This window comes from Hibiscus syriacus, unplaced genomic scaffold, assembly GCF_006381635.1.
Source record: "Hibiscus syriacus cultivar Baekdansim isolate YM2019G1 unplaced genomic scaffold, ASM638163v2 tig00110482_pilon, whole genome shotgun sequence".
NCBI classification, from domain to species: Eukaryota; Viridiplantae; Streptophyta; class Magnoliopsida; order Malvales; family Malvaceae; genus Hibiscus; species Hibiscus syriacus.
In genome coordinates, this window is record NW_024062758.1 from 660,229 (window position 1) to 674,888 (window position 14,660).

Below are 14,660 nucleotides of genomic sequence, written 5' to 3' on the forward strand. Positions count from 1 at the left end.
CCGATGTGTCACATCGACTTTTCAAAACATTATTTTTACAAAAGAACTAAAATTTCAGTTCGGATTGAAAATAAAATTTAATAATTTACATCAATTACAACGATAAAATTTTATAAAATCAATCCGAGCAAATCTTGTTCAAACCTTTATTTACATGCCAACTACTTTAATATAACAAAATAAATATTAATAAAATGCTTTTCTGATCTGATATCCGTAAAGGAGAATCTGACATGTCTTGTTTCTCTTTGCTCCTCAATCTTCTCAAAACCTACGTGTGAAACACTCACACGCTAAGTCGATGACTTAGTGAGGCATATAACCAATTAATATCACTATAATTACTTAACAAATGCATGTACACATCATGTAACACAATGGTTGTATACACACATATATAATCATTAACATGCTTATCATTACTTATATTATTATCACTAATTCCTTTTTATCATGTGAACATGTACTTAACATTTCTTTACACATCATAGAACATGTATATCATTTCACAAAAGAGCACACATAGTATCATACCAATTGATTTATTATTCTCTTTAAAGCCCATGTACATTTCTGAGAACTTAAGGTATGTGAGTACATAGAGGTTGTACTTATATGCTGTCATCACATCTCATAAAATTCTCACTAGGGGCACATAGAATTTGTCTCGAAGGGCCACATATAACACATATGTCCCGAATGACCACTCCTTAAGGACCACATACATATTTCAATGGATCAAATAAGTGTACCTGAAGTACCACATATATGTTCCAAAGGATTACATATATGTCTCGAAGGACCACGTAGAACCCTCAACTCTTGGCATACCAACTATACCCCCTAGCTCTCATAAACATAACATGGGCATTATTATTTATGTTATCACCCATTCACATCACATATTCACAATTATACGACTTCTATAAATATTGGAGTTCGAATCGTTATATATAATCAATAGAACATAGGCTGAAAGAAACACTTAACTTAATATTTTATACTCCATAGTATGGGTACTCCCCATAAAGTACTGATACTACTCTTTTATGGTATCGATACCCCTCCTCGGTACCAATATCATTTTTACATTCGATATCTACAATTTGATAATGGTATCGATACTAGATAATTGGTACCGATACCCCTTCAACCAGTACCGATACCACCTTTAGGTATCGATACTTCTTAAAGATTTTATCCGATTTTATCATATGTTATCGATATTGTTCTTTCAGTATTGATACCCAAGCTAAATTTCTACTCATTTTGCTTTGGAAGTATCGTACTGGATGAACAATACCGATATCTCATGCCCATAACTTATTCTTTTAACCTTAAAAATCGACCATACTCAGCTAAATTCCTTATTTTACTCTTCTTTCAAGCTTTTAAACTCAACCACACTTAATCAAATCAACTATTTTCACTTTAACTCATCTTAACCTCCCATATCTAACTTGTACACTTGAATTCAATAATCATGCCAATAAATCAACATGTTTTTAATTCATTTCTATCACTTTGAATCTCTTATTCTAACTGATGACAAGTCAAATTCAAATTCAAAATCCATTTACTCTTTCTTTCTCAACAATTCACTTAAAAACTTATTTTACTTAATCTCTCATAACTTGTCCATCTTTTAGTTTTTACTTATCTTAAAGTTTCCTTAAGCTTTCCTAATTCCCAAAGAATCAAAACCAAACTTAAAATGAAAGTAATAATCACTAAGAAGTATGCTCACCTTATGCAAAAACCCATGGTGGAGAGGAAGAAGAAAACTGAAGAAGACTCTAGATAAGCTTTCTCCCATTTCCCACTTGCTTTATATCACTTAAAGAGGGAAGATAAAAATCTTTCCTTTGAAAAGACCATAATACCCTTCCAATCATCCAACTTTGATATCAAGTCCTAAACAAAATTTCCAAAATAAATCCTTGAACTATTCAAGTTATTCAAATTAAACCACAAAACTTTGAATTCTTACAATTTGGTCACTAGCCATGTTTTTAGGATGTTACATTATATATTTACAATTTTTTATTAATGTAATATTTTTAATTTTTATTTATCAGTTATATTATTTGTTGTATGAAGTTAACCAAATAGATGTCTTGGCCTAATGGTTTGGTGTTTTATCCTTCAACTTAAGATATCCTTGGTTCAAATCCCTTTAACCTTCTTCTGTGTTACCAGATGTGTCACCATCTTGTTTGAGAAAATTAAATTTATAAATTAAATATAAATTAAAACAAACTAGTCTTTCAAATAAATGATGATACATGTTATTATTTTAATTTATTAAAATGAAGACCAAATTAAAAGAATATATAAATAATATTGACCAATTGTATAATTATACCTAAATGTTTTTAACGACACATCACTTATTCCGTTAACTATTAACGACAAGTGACTTAATTAAATTATTTAAATAGTTGAAAAATATATTTGATCAAATTAAAACATCAATCATTTTGGCCATAGTTGAGTAGTAATCCGTGTATTTTCTTTTTTATAATTAAAAAACGTATACTTGCCGTAGAAATGCATTTAGTCCCGAATTTTTTATATTTTAATTCATCTTTTCCCTTTTCTGCCTACAACATTCAATAAAACCCTAATTGACGGAACATTTTCTCTTACATCTTCAAAATCCTCAAACCCCATCTCTTTTCTGTTTCTCCTATGGCGACACCACGTGAGGAGAGTAACCCGTACGACGGCGGATTTGGAGCCGGTGGAAAGTTCAGGAAACGGCCGTTTAGGAGGACAACTCCGTACGATCGACCCCCAACCGCAATTAGGAACCCCAACGGTAGCGGAGATAGAACTGGTTGGTTATCGAAACTGGTGGATCCAGCGCAGAGGCTTATTACTTACAGTGCTCACAGGCTCTTCGCCTCCTTCTTTAGGAAACGGCTTACTCCTTCGCCGCCTCATCCACCGGAAGCGCCGGTGTCAGGTGAGGTTTATTCCCCGACTCTCTTTCATTGTTTCTAATTAGAAAGAACACTTTTTTTTGGGTAGTGGGAATGGGCTCGTTCTTGTTTCTTTATTGATGGGAGTTTCGAGTGGTAGTTTGTTAATATCTGCTTCGGAATTTGTTGTTTCTAATTGATGAGAACATTTGAGAATCATATTTTTACTTTTGCGTGCTACCCCTTGAAATTTTGAGAATAATTGTTACTATGAATAATTATAATTCTCTTTATCGTTGTGGCGGTGTTATTGAAATGAAAGCAGTTTTTTTCTTCTTTTTTGGGTGATATTATTTATTAGTCAATGTATGTTTCATTTGAAAATGAATAACTCACTAATGGCCCTAATAATTGCTGAGAACCTGTGCGGCTGTTCCTAATTTCCTGATGTTGCTTTAAACCGGAAATTATGTGTACTTATTTAACGAATGAAGATGTCAAATATGCTTTAAAATTTATAATATTTTACTTAAATATCTTATTGTAAGTTAATGATGGAGATATTGTTAGCCACAGTTAATTATAGATTGGTAATTACGAAATGTTAGTCTTTTATGAGTTATTTATGTCTGGCATCTAGAAATTTGAATTATCATTAATTAGATTTTGTTTTTTTGGTGATGTTGATTAAACATTGCATGTAATAATCTCATCAGAGACTAATCAGGAAGCAAAGGAGAATTCACCTGCAGCAACTTCAACAGTAAGTATTCAAATTACATATTTAAGCCTAGCGTTTATGTTCCTGTTAGCTTGATTAAGGATCTCGGTCAAACTAGTTCCTTATTTTTGGTTTTAATATTTTTTCAGCTGAAAAATGAATAATTATTAACTGCAAACTTTGAACGTATAGAGCTAATTCTTTTTTTTTTTGGAAACTTTGAAGTTTGAACATGTAGTACTAAAATTTTCGTTCTTCAATATTATTGTATGTAGAAGATGCTATGTTCTGGTATTATCTTGGAGTTGGGTACTAAAGTCTGTCAGCTATACATTCAAGTTCAAACATTTTCTTTGTTGGAAGATTGATTTGGCTCTAGGTTGCATTACAGAAGTTGAATTTGAAAGAATATATTTGGGTTTTAAATTCGGTACAAATTGTGTGATGGACTACATAATAACATGAATGTTGTGATAATTTTCAAATGCATGGGTTTGTCGAAAGAGGAATTTAAGATTCATATTCTTATACCCTCTTAGATACAATGTTGAATCTTTTAACTGATTTCTGCAGAGTGTTTATCTTCACAATCTATTATCACAGACCTCTTCTTTCTTAATTTGCGTTCTCATATATAGGCACATAACATTACTTAATTTACTTTGCGATTGATTTTGAGTGCAGTTGCATTACTATGGAAATTTTAGGGTGTTTTTGGCTTCTTAAAACATTTTCTGTTTGCATTTTTTTTAAAACGTCGGTTGCTTATTTTTTGATTTCTTGAATATTCTTTCAGTATCTAGAATAACTGTTTCGAAGTATCAAAATTGTGAAAATATTTGGTATCGGAATATTCTTAGCAGTACGCACTAAGAATGTTTGACAAACATGAGTAATTTTAATATCCTTAAATCAGGATCCGTTTTGGTTTGTTTGACATTTCTATAAGAACTACCATTTGATAAAACATTTGTGAAGAGAAGCTAAAATAATGTTTCTCTAAGTTAATAGAGAAGTACTGTAGGATGTAGAAAAGTGTGATTTTCTTTAAATTTGTTGAATTTTTTCTAATAAAATAAGAGACTTAAACTTCATTAAACCAAATGAGTTTTAAAATTAAAAAAAAAGTTAAAATAACTTTTATGAAGTGAAACTTAGAGCAAAGATGATTAATGGGCAATTTTTTATTAAATTTGTACATGATCATATGCTTTGTTTGGCTAGAAAAAAATGTGTCCACCATAGTGTATGCTTGTGTTCATATTTTAGCGTCAATGTAGCTTGATGTATTTCTGTTTTGTGCTCTATTACAGTCATCAAGCTTTGTCTCTAAGGCAATGACATGTTGAGGTAAATTGCAATTTACAAAGTCAATCATATTGGGATCCGATTTTTTTGAAAGCCATCATCAGGCTGTGTTTTGCTGTACCTCACCTCATTGGGGAATTTAGCTTGAGGAATCCATATGGCTTGTTACATCATTTCATCATTAACCACTTTCAGCTTTCTCTCCATTGTTTCATTCTTAGTTTTCAGGCTACAACCTCTCATCTATTCACCAAACACTTGTTAGATTTAATGCAGTTGTAAGTGTGACATAGAGTGCTCGTTTTTTAAACTAGACACATGCTTCACTTGGTATGCTTTGGAACTACATAAAATAGATAGTGGCTCACGTGCCCCAAGTGTTAGGGACAGATTTGTCCGAAGTGGTCATATCTCACCTTTATTCATTATGAGTGTAGAAGTTATGTTCTTGTAAACCATCTATTTTGGGATATGTTATTGTTCTTATGATTTTTTCATTTCTCACCTTTATGATTTCTCTATAATGACCCCAACTTATGTACTGTCAATTTTTTTTAATTTGTCCACACAGGATCCTTTTATTGTGCAAAGAGCCAATCTGGAATGTGGGAAATGCCAGTAATCATGCTGATGAAGGTGGAGTTGCTGAACTTGAAGAAATTTTGAAGCACAAGACATTTACGAGGCAAGATGATCTATAATTGCATCCTATTGATGTCAAGCTGAAATGAATGGTTAATTGCACTACTTTGTTTTAAGATATTGTCAACACACCTTTTCGTCCTACTAGGATTCAAACTCCTAAAAATAGAATATAATTTTGCTAGGATTCAAATTCCTAAAAATAGGATAGAGTTCTACTATTATTTAAACTCCTAAAGATAGGATCCACAAGCATTATAAATAGCCATTGTAACTCACTATTGTAACACAGAAGAGGATATACGAAATACCAAGCAAAAAAATTACAAGCAACTCGTAGCCATTTTTCGAAGCATTTATATTTTGAAAGGTAAAGTTCATACCTACGCATGTTATTTTTCCTTACCCTTGCTGTGTTTTGATTCGAAAGAAAACTGAGAGAAGTGTTTTTGGCCGATAAACGGGGGCGTTTTCGAGATCTATTTTTGTAGATCTAGTCCCCGAGGCTTGTGTTTTTGAAAAACTATTGGATTTTTATAAACGGGTCGTGTGGATCCGCGTGTTTTGTCATTTTTTTTTCGATTGGCTTTTAATTTTGACCCCCTAATTCATTTTTTATTTTAATTTAACCTTTATTATTTATATGTATATATATATATATAATTATATTTTATTTATTTATTTATTATATTTTTTTTCATTTTTCTTTGCATTATATTATATTATTTTCCTATTATATATATATATTATATTATTATTTTTTATCTATGTTTACTTATTTACTATTTTTTTATTATATTTTCCTAACGGTATATATATATATTCTTACTTCATTTTATTTTATATTTCTATGATTACTATTTTTTAGTTAATATTATATGTATATTTATTTTCATTTATTTATTATTATTGTTACTATTTAGTATTTTATTATATTATACATACATTTTTATATTTTTATATATTTTTTATTTTATTATTTTATTTATACTATTTATTTATTTTAATTATATTTTTAGTTTCTTTGCTCTTATTATTATTTTTCTTTTTTTTAAAAAAAACACTTTACCTTTTTTTATTCTTTTTTGTATATATATATTTTTTCTTCATTTATTTTATTTTATTCAATTTCATTTTTTTTATATTTGTTTCATCTAATTATTTTATGTTTATTATTATTGGTTTCATTTATTTTTTTGGTTTATTCTTCAGTTTTGTTACTTTCTTTTATTATTATTATTTTCTTTTAACATCTTATTTTAATTTTTTAAGGGTATTTCCGTAAACTCATAAAATGGTAAGTAATTCGGATCAAATTTTACCTTTTAATTTAACTTGCAATTTTCTTAATCAAAGACAACTGGAAATTACGTAGTACCGAAAAAGCAGTTCAAGGGTGCTAATCATTTCTTGACCGTAACCGACTCCCGAACCCGACACATCTTTGGAAAGACGCAGATCAGGTAAGAAATAGGGTATCCGATCAATCTATTTGTTTTAAATAAATGATCGGTGGCGACTCCCAATCCACATTTTTCCTAAGTCGAAGCCCAATTCGAGGCCCAATCGAAAGACGGTTGCGACAGATATCTTTGCTAAATCAAGTTGGTGGCATTTACTCTGATAATTTGCAATTTGTGATTGTATACTCTCGTGCTTTAGGACTCAGGAGTTTCCTTTTCTCTCAGCTTCCTTCACCTGGAAGAAAGGCTGAGAGTATGAATTCGATTGAATCTTTTCAAGAATTTGCTTATTCTAGTTATTCTTGCAACCTTTTACTGCGCTACCTAATTTCCAATCTGTACATGCTGGTGTCATGCTTTGTGATTTTCCTTCATGCTTCAGCTTTAATGGGAATAAACTTCACCTTCCTTATTTTGGCGGGTGTATCATATTTCTTTATGCTTGGCTAGTAACACTATCGACATGAATTTTCTTAGTTCCATATTGAATATTTTTCTTCTTCTTTTGCAGATCTGAAATTGATCGTTTGACGAGTTTGCTACATTCAAGAACTGTTGATTTTCCTGGTGAAAATGAATACATGGTTTCTAAATTGAAACCAGTGGTATCATGTGACAAGGAAGAAAAGATTCCAGAGACCCCGGTTAGAGAAAATGGTACTGAGAACCATCTCATTTCTAATCCTGTTGTCTGCTCAACTGTAAGGAGTTCTCTATCCTTCATATTGCTTTTGAGTTACATACCCTTAGGTGGCTTTTACTATGTATTATTTAAAATTAAAAGATAGAAAATAAAACTTCCATGGTATTACAGGTCCTTGATGAGGATGTTGCTTCACCTGCTGAGCTTGCAAAAGCTTACATGGGCAGTAGGCCTCAAAAAGCATCTGTTTCTATGCTTAGATCACACAATAAAGTGCCTATGGCAGATTCAGCTTTACTTAACAATAGAAGTTTCCCTACTAAGTCACCCATAACGTCTCTTGTGCCAAGATCAGGCCATGTTGGGAGTCCTGGAAATGGTTTTGTGACCCCAAGATCAAGGGGCAGGTCTGCAATATATAGCATGGCATGGACACCTTATTCCAGAGCTAACTCGGGAGTTGTTCTCAAGGTTCAATGCTCGACAATCAGTTTCTTTTTCATAATTTCTTATTATGTTTCTTATTATAGATGTTCGCTCCTTCCCTAGGGTGCTGGAACTGCAAGTAGTGCTTTTGGTGGACCATCATCGTCGTCTCGGAGTGCATGGGAGCAAGATAGAATTTCCGGCTCTACTCAAGGGGTACTGATTCAGGATCATTATATTCTCCTTTTGAGTTTCTTAACTAGAGAATTTCACTGGATATATTTCTTTCCCTTGCAGGTTTTAAAGCGCAGGAGTTCAGTGTTAGACCATGATATAGGATCAATTGGCCCTATTCGCCGGATTCGTCAGAAATCCAACATTCTTTCTTCAAAACACTCTATCTTACCTGTTTCTGCTAATGCTCTATCTGTGCACATAGCTGACACTAGTTCAGCTGATCTAAATCCTCTAGCTGAGATTGGGTATAACAGCACTCCTGGCACTAGTTTTACCCCTGTTCCATCCAAGTCTTCTGAAGTGGCTTCAAAAATATTACAGCAGCTTGACAAGTTAGTCTCCCCTGGGGAAAAATCATGTAGTAAGTTGTCACCATCTATGCTAAATGGGCAGTCTCTTAAAAGCCCTGAGAATGTAGATTCTTCAAAATTTTTGGACATGCATGCTAATGACAAGTTGAGTGGTTCTCACATGGTACTGCCTGATTCTCATGACTCTATGTCTTACAACCGTGATAAAGCTAAACGAAATGGATCAACAATGTTGGTTGCCCTCTCTGATAAGTCAGTTCATGCAATGAGTGGTATAGATACTGGTAGTTTAATGAATGATAACAATGAGCCTAATGGTAAAGCTTCTGATTCCACTGTGATCAAGTCTGCCATACAGCCACCTCAACAAAAGAGACGGGGTTTTCAGATGAGTGCAAATGAGGTATGCGTTAATGGGTAAACAAATATAATTGATGTATTATATCATTTGTGGTTAGGACTTTTGGGTGATAAAGAGTAGCATATTAATGATCAAATTTCCTTCTGTTACTTCTGCCTATCAAGTGCTATCGTTTCGATTCAAAGATGCTAAAAGAAAAGTCTTTCAATAGCCACTTGCAGATTGTCAAAGGAAATTGATAAGCTTCATTGTTATTTCAGTCATTATGTTTCCATTTTTATAACTTCAAAAATTTATGGTCTATCACAGGATTATCTGGATCTGGATGATGATGGGTATCCTAACGGAGCTGCATCTGCTACACTTGGTAAAGTAAGTAAGGGTGCTGCTGCTGCTATATCCGTAGAGAAGCCTAAGGTTGCCACTTCATCTCTTCCGGCAGCATTGTTGGCATCTCAGTCAACTTCAACAGCTAAGGAAGATTCTGCCTCGGAGGAACCAAAGGTCACTTCTATGCTTAGCATCCAGGAGAAAGTTGCATCAGCTAAGCAGTCAGATGTTGCTACTTCCATATTTCGCTTTGCCTCTGCCGATGTTGGTGAAATTTCATCAGCTAGTGAACCTTCAGGTGCTAAGTTACCTGCAAGTTCAGACTCAAAACTGGAGAACACAAGCAGGTTGGTGTATACATCCAATTACTCAACATTTCTTGCTTGGAAAGTCTTTTACTCTGCCTTCTCTTTCCCTTCCTTTCTCTCTATGCCTCACAACGCAGGCATTGTACATGGAATTACTAACAGTGGGTTCAGTGGAATAGACTGAGGGACAGTTAATTTCAAGGGAGTTAAAGATTACCATGTTTGGGAGTTAATAAAAAAGGGGGGGATGTAGGAGGTGATACAATCAATTCCACCACCCTTGTGACGTCACTTCGAAATTTTGTGAAATCCTACCACTTTGAAAGTAGAGTATAACATTTAATGATTTTTGCTTGGATCCTCCTAAGTTTTTCGTAAAGACTCAACCAACTCCTTTTCATTCTCAAACATGGTAAAGGGAGGTTTATTCTATGCTTATTTTTCTTACCTTCCACCATTACTTTACCTTCTTTTACCTTCAATCTTTTACCTTCAATCTTTTACCCACACTACCTTGAGGTTAAGAAGAAAAATAATGGGGAAAATTTTCCTCGTCAGATTAATAAAAGCTGCTACTGTGACTTTGGAAATAAAAAATCAGGATTATGGTGATCGACATTTGATTGTTGTATTTCTTGCGTCACTTTGGAAATAGAAAATTTTCCTCGTTAGAATACTTTATCCTGGACTTAACTTCCAGGACAGTAGTTCACAAGGTTTGCTTGGTGAGGTTGAGGTGTGCAACAAGAAGGTTAGTTTACATTTTATTCAAACGTGCTGGGTGGATTATTTTGAACACATCTCGTATATAGAGTACACTACTTTACGGTTTTAACTATTAAAGACCTAATCTTTCTTTTGTTGGTGGGAATGCAATTTTGTTAGTTGAGGTTGCGACTTGGGAGGATTGGAGTGTATAGACAGTATAAATGATTTTGTAGCGGCATACTTAAATTACCGTTATTCTTTTATAAAGACTTAAAAATATAATGACAAATTTTGTCATTGAGCAATTATTTTGAAATGGTTAACTACATATTCGGTGCTCCAATTTATATCCATTTCCTTGATTTGGTACCTAAAATTTAGTATTGAATTTCAAGTTTTTAATCTGAAGTGTCAAACTGAGAATTTGACTGTAATGTATGCATCGAATTTAAAATTAACCCAATTGAAATTGTTGCCAAGACTTAAGATAGTGATGATAATAAATAAGGTTCGAGTAAGAAATCAGGTGTGATGATAAAAAGGTGGGCATACCTAATCAATCTACCTCTAGTCACTTTCTTCTCACAATGCTAACCACCACAAAATATTGCTTTTTTTTTTTGAATTGAAAAATATTGCTTCTTTTGTAAACATCAGCGTATGAGAATTTATTGTTTAAACCCTTTTCTGTTTAATATGCAGTTTTGCTACTACTGCTGCTGGTACAACCAATTGTTTGGAGAATAAAATTGAGAACACTCCAACTGGGATCTTATTCAGGCCCCCTGAAACAACTATATCCACTTCTGGATCAACTTCGATGTCAGCTGGAAGCATCTTCAAGTTTGATACCTCGAAGAATAGTTCTACTTTGAATAATGGGTCTCTTGCTTCAAGTCCTTTTTCTTACACTTTGCCAACACCATCTCTAATCCCCAATAATGGTCAAAGTTCATCCTTTGGTTCTATTAAACATGTATCCAGCGCAAACAGTGACCCTTTTGATACTGCCACCGCATCCACTACTGCCAATGTCACCATTAGCAGTACAAGCAGCAGCCCCTCACTTGATGCTTCAGTCTACCTAACTACTGCTGCACCTGTTTTCAAGTTTGCATCCTCTGGGTTCCCATCAGCTGCAGTTTCAACCTTATCTGCAACTTCAAGGGAAGCAGTTGAAGTGAAGACCCAGGATACAAGCTCCGGCAATGTTGGCCTTTTTGGTAGTAATTCTGCTTTTACTAGCTCTGGAAGTAATATTTTTGGTGGTTCATCTGCGGTTACAGGCACTAGCAGCACTTCTGGTTGTACAACTGCTATAATTACAAGCGCTGAAAGTAGTAGGCCCAATGATACATCTTCCAACATCACAAACTCCGGAAGTGGCTTTTTCAGCAGCACAAACACAGTGACAAACACAGGCAATGGTATCTTTGGTGGAACATCAGTAAATACAGACGCAGGCAGGAGTACTTTTGGTAGTGCATCTTTGCCAATAGCTAGTACAGGGAGTAGTACTTTTTCCACTAAAGCTTCAATCTCTAGCACAGGAAGTAAAATCTTTGGATTCAGTGCTCCGGCTACATCTGGATCTACTATGCAGGCACAGGGTTTAAATCCTTTTAATGCTGTTAATACCCAAGCATTTGCTGCTGGCACTGGATTTGGTACCTCAACTCAAAGCACGCCAATTCAGTTTTCTTCATCTGGATCATCTTCCGCAGTTGCTGGGAATACTACCTTTGCTTCTGGCACTTCAGTGTTTGGGTCATCAGCATCTGTAGCTAAACCTTTTGGTTCAGGGGCTAGTTCTGGAATGAGTTTTTCCGCATCTGAAACAAATTCTTTGAGCTCTGGCAGTGGCATTGCTTCAGGCACATTTGGCTCCAATTGGCAAGCCCCTAAGTCGCCCATATTTGATTCATCAACATCATCAGGGTTCTCCTTTGGATCATCAGCTTCTGTTACTGCTCCTAGCACTGCACCTGCTCTCTTTGGGTCGTCCACTGGTGCCTCCTCAAACTCCATATTTTCTTTCACTTCAGCTATAGTTGCTACGCCTTCACAGTCTGTGTTTGGTAACACCAATCCGGGCCTGGTGCTTGGGTCAACTCCTGCTGCAGTTGCTATGCCATCGCAGTCCGTGTTTGTTAACACCAGTCCCGGCTTGGTGTTTGGGTCAACTCCAGCTGCAGGTGCTACTCCATCGCAGAATGTGTTTGGCAACACCAGTTCAGGCTTGGTGTTTGGGTCAACTCCATCTAGTAATAATGATCAAATGGAGGATACTATGGCAGATGACACTGCTCAAACTGCACCAACTGTTCCAACATTTGGTCAACCGCTAATCTCACCTCCTGCATCGGGGCCTCCTTTTGGTGCATCATACACAGCAGGAGCCACGTTTCAATTTGGAGCCCAACCAACCACATCACATAATCCATCTCCATTTCAGGCTTCTAGCAGTCAGGAATTTGGTGCTGGAGGGAGCTTCTCACTGGGCACCAGCGGTGGTGACAAGTCTACTAGAAGAATTGTGAAAGTCCGCAGGCAGCGGAAGAAGTAAAAAGGTTCCTCTTAATTATGATGGTAGAGGAGAAAAGCACCTGATGAACGTTGCTCTACGTGGTGTGGCCGTGCCAGTCTGAACTTTGAAAAATGGTGTCGGTTCTACACAAGCATGCGTATACAGTTTTCCAATCTTCTTATGGTTGTGGCAGAAGTCACAATTTGTATGGTGTTCCGAGTTAGTACCATAGTGAGAAAGAGAGTTCAATTAGGTGATATGAGTGATTTCATTCAGGTTTTGTGTACCCTTGTCTCTATTGTAACATAAAAGAAGGATAAAATGCTTATGACTTCATTTTTAGATATTCTTGATAAGAAGAATTTCACCGCTTGTTTTGCATTGTGCTTTAGGGTTTGATCATAGAAAATTAGATTTCTCTTATAATTATAAAGATCAAGACCAAACCTACTCTTTTATCATTCCCTGCTTTGCTTATTATTCCCTGTTTTCGTGAAGAGGTTGACGACAAAGAGAATGTGAAATGTAGGCAGAGTTGCGCACCATTATCGGAGATCCATGTGTCGTGTTTTCGGAAGATTTGAATTCTTGTACCCTCTTTGACCCTAACCTACTGGCTGCCTTTGAGCAAGCCGTGAAGGAGCATATGAAGATAGATGAAGAAGAGAGGAGAGCAAGAATCGAGCAAGAGAATGTTCTTGAGAAGGCAAGAACACTGGAAGGCAGTGATGAAAACACCAGAAAAGGAGCGGAGAAAAAGGCAAGAATCGAGGAAGACAGTCCTCCGATGGATCCTCTATTAGGTTTTGAAGAGAAGTGTCAGACCGAAGATGACGGGTCCGTCGTTCTTTTCATGACGACTCTCAAAGGAATACGAAAGACGTTCGAGGAGTGCAACAGCTTGCGGTTCCTAGAAAGTTTCAGAGTGATTTTCCAGGAAAGAGACGTATCGATGCATAGGGAATACAGGGAAGAATAATGGAGGATTTTGGGTGGGAAAGTGATGCCACCGAGGCTCTTCATTAAAGGGAAATACATCGGTGGAGCAGACCAAGTTGTTACTTTGCATGAGCAAGGGAAGCTTAAGTCGATACTTGAAATGGAGCTTGTGAAGGATGTGGAGGTGTTGTGTTTGTGCTTTGTTTTGTCTGCAATGGCAGTCATAAGATCGTTGCCGATGATGGGTTGTCGTCCAGTAAATGTACGAGGTGCAATGAGAACGGTCTCATTATTTGACCCCATTGCCCATGAATTTCTCCTTCTTACCTGCTCTTACTGTAGAACACTGATGTAAAATCGATTGATAAAATATATCACTATGTTGGCTGCCTGCTGTTGTAATGATACTCGTCTCTTAAGATGACACGTTATGCATTCATGTGTAATGTCCACATAAGACACAAACCTAAAGTTATGATTTCTACAGTATCAACTGCTCCCTCCAACATTAGCTTGTTGATTCCTTCCATTGTCATTTCGGGTACTAGGGTTAGCCCTAGCAGATCTAGAAATTTTTTTGAATGGCATACGTATATTAATAATATAAATTTTTTAATATGCTAAAATTTCAGGACGAGCACCATAGAATTTCAGGGTGCGCACACATATATTAATGAATAAAACTTCAAATTTTAAAAAAGAAAATTCAAATTCTAGAAATTTCAGGATAGACACATATTCACTACATTGGACACAATTTTAAATATTGTAAATTTGTTGAATTATTTTATTTTATCATCCATTGAACGAAA

The 14,660-nt window shown here is 35.2% G+C and overlaps 1 protein-coding gene and 1 pseudogene across 2 annotated transcripts; both read left to right on the forward strand.

Moving 5' to 3' along the window:
• Positions 1–2,611: 2,611 nt before the first annotated feature.
• On the forward strand, positions 2,612–13,290 carry LOC120129007 (nuclear pore complex protein NUP1-like). Of its 2 annotated transcripts, XM_039146611.1 has the most exons (9): positions 2,612–2,968; positions 3,641–3,691; positions 5,545–5,638; positions 7,570–7,759; positions 7,873–8,172; positions 8,251–8,343; positions 8,425–9,078; positions 9,346–9,713; positions 11,085–13,290. In XM_039146611.1, the coding sequence occupies exons 1-9, from the start codon at positions 2,692–2,694 to the stop codon at positions 12,946–12,948; spliced, it is 3,891 nt and encodes a 1,296-aa protein (XP_039002542.1). In that variant the 5' UTR covers positions 2,612–2,691; the 3' UTR covers positions 12,949–13,290. The 2 variants fall into 2 exon arrangements, with proteins under 2 accessions (XP_039002542.1, XP_039002541.1); XM_039146610.1 differs by lacking the exons at positions 2,612–2,968; positions 3,641–3,691; positions 5,545–5,638 and adding an exon at positions 7,186–7,311.
• LOC120128610 lies at positions 13,063–14,180 on the forward strand (annotated as a pseudogene).
• The last annotated feature ends 480 nt before the right edge of the window (positions 14,181–14,660 follow it).

Bases quoted from the DNA above. Each gene is read 5' to 3' on its own strand.
- LOC120129007 (XM_039146611.1), top strand. From the start codon at position 2,692: ATGGCGACACCACGTGAGGAGAGTAACCCGTACGACGGCGGATTTGGA. The intron at 7,760-7,872 runs GTAAGGAGTTCT...ATGGTATTACAG, and splicing joins ATCCTGTTGTCTGCTCAACT to GTCCTTGATGAGGATGTTGC. The intron at 8,344-8,424 runs GTACTGATTCAG...TTTCCCTTGCAG, and splicing joins TTTCCGGCTCTACTCAAGGG to GTTTTAAAGCGCAGGAGTTC.